Raw genomic sequence first — 9161 nt, forward strand, 5'->3', positions numbered from 1 at the left:
ATATATATCTGTACCTCAGAGGTCAACTGTACTAAGTCCATTTTTGCCCAAAATGAGGTTTATCAAGCTAGTGACATGACTTTTTGAGACCTTTTAGGGAAAAATACTTTCAAACTTGAATTCAGATTGAGTAACAAATTAGACAGTGTTACAAAGTATCAAGTCACAAAATCACTGAGAGGTAAAGAATACTAAGCGGACATAGTATCTCCGTGCCACTGTACTATCTCCATCGGAACTGGACTTGGTACAAAAAAACGCATGCACGTGTCAATAACACGTGATCTATTTATCCGTCTTAAGCTGATGAATATTTAGTATTCTGTCATTTCTTGCGAAGAAAGGGCGCTTTGTTTCTGTGCTAAAAAGTTATGAGTTCTAGAAGTGCAAAAATATTGGCTGCTTTAAAAGCCGTTAAACCGTTAGAAGCAGATTATGTACAAGTGCAACAAAATGGTAAGTACCTACTTCTAAAATTTTCAATTTCTTTTTTGCTATTTGACTATGTAAATTCGTTACGTCTCATGGCATTTCAACTACCGATCTTAAAGTAGTAAATACTCGAGTAGTGACCTATCTGAGACACTGGTAAATAGAAAATTATTTTCGAGTAGAAATGTGACGTCACTTTCTGACACTGTTCACGGCAGTACATCGATTTTTCAAAAGTATTTTTCTATTAGAAAAGGGGCAATTTGCCATACTTTATTCTCAGTGTATGCTAATTACTTAATGAAGGGCGTGTCCTGATAACTTCACACCTAACGAGAAAAATGTTCACTGTTGATTTTACGAAAAAAGTGATGAAAAATTATTAAGTTTCGTGAGAGAATAAAGTTGAAATTGTATAGGTTTTAATGACTTAATTTCTGCTTTTTTTGAAGATATTTGTTTTATTTTAGATCCTTCAACGAGATATGGTTCAAGTTTTCCGGAAGAGTACAGTGAATGTGATAGCCTTTTAGTTGGAAGCCCTCAATCCATTGTAAGCCCTGTATCCATCGATTTGCTAAGTGAGTAAGCTACAAACGTATTATTAGGAAAACATTTTCAACATACATAGTGCAAGGAGAAATTACCCATGCTAGTATTTTTAGCAAAACAAATCTCATTTTAATTATATTTTTAAAAAGTCCGTTTTGTCTAACTTAAAAAAGATAGCATAGCATTTCAATTAAGGAAAGGAGCTTCAAATTACTGGTTAACTTCTATAAAGAATCTCTGTTACCATTTCATAAGCCTTGTTTTTTTATTTTACAGATGTGGAACAACTAAACCTGAAGTCATCTTCTGAAGAAAGGCTATGCCACTCTGGGGAGTGGTCTTCAAGCAAACTACTTAGGCTCGAGACAGCTACCCCACCCGTAAGTCCACATGTAATGGTAAATGATTTCGAGCCTCAAGTCACGACGTCGACTAAACATTTTAGTCAGCAATATCAAGGCAAATTTCATGAAAATGACAATCAGTCTCAGTCATGGCCGATTGTGGGTGAAACTGATCTACTAGTTAATTCGGATGACAGCGTAAAAGATCCCGATTACGAGACCTCCACTAGCAGCAGTGATGACAGCGTTCTGGGAAACAGGGATGAAAGCCCGAATTTGGATTCTGCAGGCTCAAATGGAGAGCAAACGGTTCGCAAAAAATGTAGGAAACGTCAAAGGAATCCTGACTCCTGGAAGAGCAATGTAAGAAAACGCAAACACCTTTCTGGAGAAGAATATATTTCCCGACGTGAGACTTTAATTGAGGCCAAGTCCCTTGGTCCTCCATGTAAAGACTCGTGCAGATTTAAATGTTTCTTAAATATAACGCCGGAACAACGCCGGAACATTTTTAGAAACTTTTGGTCGACAACAAAGTCAGTCGAACTAAAACGGCAGTTCGTAGCTTCCAGTGTATATTTGGTTGATGTTAAAAGAAGACGTTCGAGAACAGGAGAACGAGAAAATAAAAAAACCTGTAACAGAAAGTACACTTTCAGTATTGACAGTGTTCAGACGGAAGTATGCAAGGTATTTTTTTTAAACACGCTGGCGATCTCACAGACATTTGTCTCGGCAGCATTAACCAAAAAATTGGTTGGTGGTATGACGGGTGCTGATCAACGTGGGAAAAAAGTACCACCAAATAAAATACCTGCTGACGCCAGAGACAGTACCAGAAATCACATATCAAAATTTCCTACTACTGAATCACACTATAGCAGAGAGCGGTCATCCAAAAAATACAGCAGTTTAACTATCGCCAAAATGTATGATATATACAGAGAAGAAATGTTGGCACAAAAAGTTCCTGAAAATGAAGTACCCAAAGCGTGGCTGTATTATGAAATATTTAATAATGAATTCAACTACTCTTTCAAGGCTCCTGATAACGATACATGCGATCAGTGTGATGAATTTTTAGTGAAGTTGAAGGATTCTTCTGGAGAAGAAAGGCATACTATTCAAGAACAGTATGATAAGCATTTGGAAGAAGCATCGGAAAGGTATGATTTGAAAAACAAAGATAAGAAAAATGCTCAAAACTCCACAAATCAAAAGTGCCTGACAGTAGACCTCGAAAAGTGTTTACCAACACCTACTCTGACAAATGCTCAGAGCTTCTATTCATTGAAATTGTGGACTTATAACTACACAATCAAAGACACTACTAAGAACATCACATCATGTTGTATGTGGGATGAAAGTGTAGCAGGAAGAGGTGGCAATGAAATCGCTTCATGCTTAATGAAATATCTAGTAACAAGTATTGAGAATTCGACGGAAGAAGTTACTATTTGGTCCGATAATTGCCCGTCTCAGAATCGAAACATCAACGCACTATTGGCTTATACTGCCTTTAAAATTAATCCCAACTTTGAAAGTTATAAACCACAAATACCTTTTGAGAGGGCATACTCACCTTGAAGTGGATAGTGACCCCTCTCTTATAGAGAGAGCCAGAAAAAAGATGCCCAAATTTCAAATAATGACGCCGTGGGACTGGCAACAACTTGTACGATTAGCTAGTACAAGATTTTCTGTAATTAACATGGAGACTATAGATTTCAAAGACTTTTTGTTTCTGAGTAACGGCAGTAACGCCCCACTAATACATAAAAAGAAGTATGAGAACGGGAAAGAGTTCAAAATATCTAAGCTGGTTCATATCCAGGTTCGGTCTGACCTATCAGGCAAGGTTTTTTGTAAGAGTTCCTTCGACCAGGATGAATTCGATACTCTTGATTTGAATCGAAATACACGCAGATCAATAGTATTTCCTGACGAAATACCAACTATAAGAAACGTCTCAAAACCAATCGGGGAGAAGAAATACAAACATCTACAAACTTTATTAAAGTGGGTTCCAAAAAGGTTCCATACCTTCTACCACGATCTTTCTCATAGCAATGCTGTAGGTGACGATGATTAGTAAGTTTATGCAACCAACAAGTGTCTAGCTCAAGTTTGTTAATTTTAGTTTATTAGGTAGTTCAGTAAATCAGACTGTTTTAGTTTAAAAAAAAAATATATATTTTATGTTATAATAATTATGTTTGACATGCTTATAAATTTGCACCTGCTTTTTTATCTTTTTGCATTGTTCCCAAGCAAAAAAGTACCAAGTCCTGCTCCTTTTAAAAATAAAATATACTAAGTCACACTGGCTGAAATATTCAATACTAAGTCCACAAAAAAAAACAAAACTTTTTGGTGGTAACCTATACTAAGTCCACTAAAACCAAAATTTTACGCAATTTTTATTTTAAATACTAACACAATGTATCTACTTGTATCTCATATAAAGTAGTTTAAAACATTGAACAAGAAAAGCAATATTTAACAAAAATACAAACAACTTAAGTACGAATAATTTGTTGACCTCTGAGGTACAGATATATATCCTGCTATCAATTCTGCGCCCATGTTCTTCCAATTTACATATGATTCTGCATCCACCATCATTCGACGTCTGTATGTGGACGCAGAAAAAACATCCGTGTTTTCTGAAGGCAGCGACCTCCCCCGACTTAAATAGACCAATTAGAATGGATTTGTTTTCTTCCAAGTCATTCCGTTTAGCCGTAATAAACTTTCGCCCGGACGCAGGAATGATTGTAAAATGTAAAATAGTATACAGTAAAGGTTCAGCAGTTTAACACCAGTTTGCGATAAAATCGAGTGCCGTATATTTTTAAAGTGTATATTTTGGAACAATTCTCAAATAATTCTGCGTCCAAACTTGGCAACGATGTATTTAATTTATTCAAGCTGGAAACAGATTTCATTTCTATTTAGGTAAATGGTATACAAACGTATACGGACGTCGAATGTTAATGGACGCAGAAGTATGTGCCATTCAAGCCAGTTCGAAAAATTAAAGCTCCCTTTTCTGTGGAAGTAAAAATCAATTTTTGGTTAGTTTGTCCCATGTAGTTCATCGTTCCTCTCAAATAAAAAAAATGTAAACAAATTGTAANGGAGTTTAGTTGACTTGTACTTGTGTACTTTTTCTGTGCATAAATAATACAATGGCTGCTAATCTGAGAGATAGAACGTGGAGAATATTTAATTTATTAAAAGATAAAGCACAAGGTAAGTATTTGAATAGTTCTGTTTTCCGTTACTATTACTATGTTCATTGGATGGTTTAAAATATGTCTCACATTTCGCTAACGAAGTTACTTCACACCCAAGGGTGAATCAAAATAAGACTTAAAATTGCTACATAAAAAGTGGTAAAACAGTGGGAATATTTCCAGATAATGGCATCGGAGAATTATCTCCAGAAGACGAACCCGACCCTTATGCTACAGATGGGAGTGAGTCGGAATATATTCCATCAACTCCTGGATCATCTCCGAATGACAGCTTTACTGACGATAGTAATGTAAGATACCAAAAAATAACCTTCATTCAAAAAAATAATTTTAAAATAAGATCTGGGATGTATACAAATCATATTTTTTGTAATTTCTTAGTAATTTCCATTAACAGTTCTAGGCCAAGCACATAAAACTTTTACTCGAAAAAAGACCTATCCACGAGATTATTGTAAAATTGACTAAAGGAACATAATACAACACATCTCTCATCTCGTGAGTCAAAAAATTTTATTAGCTAACTTTTCTATTTAAACAAATAAGTGAGGAGAACAGTTTTTTCACTTTGCAGGGATAACCATCAATTTTAGCAAAAAGTGACTCTCAGACAGCTTGTAGGGAATAAAATTATCGGTTAATAAACAAAAAAGTTATTGCAAAAAAACAAGAAAAGTGCCCATTTTTTAATTTGTTTATAACTATCGCATTTATTGTTAAAATTTTATAAATTTTTTATCGCTAAAATTGATGGTTTTCCCTGCAAAGTGAAAAAACTGTTTTCCTCACTTATTTGTTTAAATAGAAAAGTTAGCTATTAAAATTTTTTGACTCACGAGATGAGAGATGTCTTGTATTACAATAATATCGCGGATAGGACTTTTTTCGAGTATCTCTTTTATTTTCACCGCTTAAAAATTAAGTAGTTTAAATGAAGTGTTTTATACAACTTCTAACGCAAGAATTAAGTCAGGGAAATAACTATTTAAACATTTCAAGTTTTAAAACAAATATTTAACAATAAAAATTTCTTCATACTGTGAATAGAGGAATCATAGCCTACTCCGAAAACAACCCTTGATAAATATCTAAAATGTGTTTCGTTGTCGATATACAGAATGATTTGACTTATCTAATAAAGCAACACTGTACATAAACTTTTAGTAATTTTTCATCTTAACTAGATAATAGTAGGAAATAAAAACTAGATAAAAAATACACAAAGTACGTATTCTGTAAGTTTATTCACTTACAGATCTATAATAACTAGCATTCTACATTTCTTAACCCAAATCTTCACAGGCTGTTATTTTTCTAGAGTGAGTTTCTAAGCAAATATAGTTTAAGGATAGTCAATAATGTTTTCTTTTAATCTTGTAATATACAGGGTGTCCCATTAATATAGCGCAAAAATTCAGGGAGAGTTTCCTTGACCAAGAATATGAAAGAAAGTTCCTATAAACCTATGTCCGAAAATGCTTCGTTTCGGAGATACAGGGTGTTGAAATTTTATAAATTTTTTACTCGAAAAAGAAGCAAGATATCAAAAAAAGTAAAGAGACAAAAAAGTTGTATTCTTAATCGCATAATTAAAAAAATATATGACACCTAATAAAAAGCAGTGGCGTCTCATATGTTTACCTATTAATATCAACAAGAGTGAGTCCCCGGACGCCGCTGGAATAGATAAAATAAATCAAATTACGTCAGAAGACGTCTACCGCACATACCAAATTTAAAAAAATCGGAGTTAGGGTTGTCCAGATATTAGTAAAAACCTTGTATTTTCTCTAAATTTCAACACCATCTATCTCCGAAACGAAGCATTTTCGGACAGGTTTATAGGAACTTTCTTTCTTATTTTAGGTCAAGGAAACTCCCTCTGAATTTTTTCGCAATATTAATGGGACACCCTGTATGTAATAAATATTTTTAGGATTCTTCACTCGAAATTCCTGTAATGGAAAAAATAGTAGTGGTAAGTGAAAAGGTTTGTATTTACCTTAAAAGTTTTACAATATTTTCAGTTGCACTAATTTACCACATAAGACAATTGGTTATTTTTTGTGTGTACTTTTCAATATAAAAATTTAAAAATGATAAATATACATTGCTTTTATAAACTACCATACTTTATTATAAAATATTGCAGATAATCCAAAACTAAAATGTTTTTTAGGATACCCGTCCCCCCAAAATTAATATTATTTCGGAAGTACGAATATTACCAAAGGTTTGTATTTCATTATTTTTTTTATGGTATAGTAATTTAATTTTACCTCTATATGCTACATAAATGAATATGGGAGTGTCTTTCCTAAGTCATGTAAAATATCTCGAACGCAAAATATACACGTTATTTTATAAAGCAAATATTATACTCACATACTATATTAAAAATTGCTGTGTTTCAGTATAGTGTATTATTTTAAAAAACAATCGGTTTTTTTAAACTTTTATTTAATGTTTTTATGTTTTTAATTAAATTTGGCATTACCTTGTACACATTGTATATTACATTTGTTTATAACACAGTTACTGTTATAATGATCTATTTTTTTATTTAGCATAAGAAACCTGATCTTGAAGAACCTAGAGTATTTGATGCAACTGTATTCGAATGGTTCAAACCATTTGCATTTCAATATGCAAATGATTTTGAGGTAAATAAAAAATATAAAAAAAACTGCAGTGTTAATAACTAAAATTAAAAATCATATTTTTAGAACGAGTGTTTATTTACCGATGAAGTGATATCATTGTGTTCTAATAAATTATTGCCGGCAGCTCGAAACGAATCCACCGAAAAAAAGGTAAGAGTGGAGTTTTTGACAATTAAATTAATCAAGATTTTACTTAAAAATAATAAAATTAGCAAAAAGTTGTGAGGTTTTTAATTAGAATTTTTCGTTTTTAATAGTATTTCTTATAGATATTTTATATTCAGAAACTCATAATTTTTAAGGGGAAATATAATATCCTATTTTTATTTCATCGAAATATTTTTTTTTNAATTTACATATGATTCTGCATCCACCATCATTCGACGTCCGTATGTGGACGCAGAAAAAACATTCGTGTTTTCTGAAGCCAGCGACCGCCCCGACTTAAATAGACCAATTAGAATGGATTTGTTTTCTTCCAAGATTTAGGTAGTCGAGAAAAGAATTATAATTATAAAAGAATATATATATATCATGTATATGTACAGGGTGGAAATATATATATACATAGCAGACTATTTTTGATTCGTTTTTTCAGTATTTCATCATCCTGTAACTTGAAAGTGTGAAAAGTAGATAAGTTCGATACCAAACTAAGCGAATAATTCTTTAAAAAAAAAGAAAATTCTAGCACGGTCCGTCCGATCCGAGAAAATAAAAATATATAATTCTACAAGATGTAAATTTTGCTTACAAATTTTAAAACAATTCAAATCACCTAATCGCCGAATCGCCTAAATTCAGTGATGATATTTTTGGGAGACAAGACTATTTCTTTACTGTCAGATAATTTAAAAAATTACAATAAACTGCATCCTAACACCTACATCTCAATAGTAGCTGACGTTAGAATAGAGGCTAATTACTTTAATCATAACAAAATTTGACCTTTAAGGAGAGAACGCATTAGGCGGTCGCGGTCCTGTCCCGTCGCGGTCCGTTCTGAGCTGAGCTGATCGCGGTCTTTTTTAGAAACGAACGCATTAGGCGTTCGCGGTCCCGTCCCGTCGCATCGCGGTCTGTCTGGGCTGACCTAATCGCGGTCTTTATATTACAAAATCTGTCACATTTGACAATTGCACGCAATTGCGCTCTCCTTTAAATAGTTGCAGTATTGTTTTAGTAGTGAAACTGAGTTCTATGGAAGCGGTGTTTTTATCAGCGGAAAAACATATTTAGGGGGTGAAATACACTCTCGAAAATTCGCCCCCAAAAACAGTTTTTTCTAAATATCTGGGGTTCTAAGCAATATTTTGGAAAGAAGCAAAGTGGAAATTACTTCTTATAAAAAATGAATGTTTCATAAGTGATTCCCTGTTTGGAGATTGCTACTCTTATTTTTTATTTCAGAAAAACTATAATTTTCAAACATTTTTTATATACAGGGTGGTCCGTAAGTAATGGTCCATAGAGACATACTAGATTTTTTACTTCAAAATATTACGATTGGAGCCAATATGCCTTAATAAAATGTTGATAACAAAAAAGATACAGGGCGTCAAAGTTGGAAATTAAAAATTGAATTTTCATAATAATTATAATATTTTTGAGTGTATGAACGTGAAAATTTAGGGGTAGATGTTTTTGTATACGAGAAATCATAATTTGTTATCTATTTCGATGTATCTTCTAGAGGGCGCCACATACGCCGTGTTTATGACGTAAATACGAGCATAATTTTTTTATCCACAACGTTAACGCTTCTTTTTTTAAAAAATCTTAAACCTACATTATTTTCGTGAAAAAATGGTATACTTGTCATTAGCTCTAGAAATTGTCCGTTTTCAAGAAAAACGCATTTCAACAATCTGCTGCATGTTTCATTACAGGAAATTTTATCGTAGTGTGCG

The 9161-nt window shown here is 33.0% G+C and overlaps 1 protein-coding gene across 1 annotated transcript; it reads left to right on the top strand.

The window, feature by feature from the left end:
* Nucleotides 1-4519: 4519 nt before the first annotated feature.
* LOC108915531 lies at nt 4520-7867 on the top strand. Its single transcript, XM_018721588.1, has 7 exons — nt 4520-4583; nt 4751-4878; nt 6525-6578; nt 6768-6821; nt 7156-7251; nt 7315-7401; nt 7850-7867. Exons 1-7 carry the CDS (start codon nt 4520-4522, stop codon nt 7865-7867), a joined length of 501 nt encoding a protein of 166 aa, XP_018577104.1.
* Nucleotides 7868-9161: the final 1294 nt, after the last annotated feature.

The sequence above is a fragment of the Anoplophora glabripennis genome, unplaced genomic scaffold (genome assembly GCF_000390285.2).
Source record: "Anoplophora glabripennis isolate ALB-LARVAE unplaced genomic scaffold, Agla_2.0 scaffold1798, whole genome shotgun sequence".
In the NCBI taxonomy this organism is placed as follows: Eukaryota; Metazoa; Arthropoda; class Insecta; order Coleoptera; family Cerambycidae; genus Anoplophora; species Anoplophora glabripennis.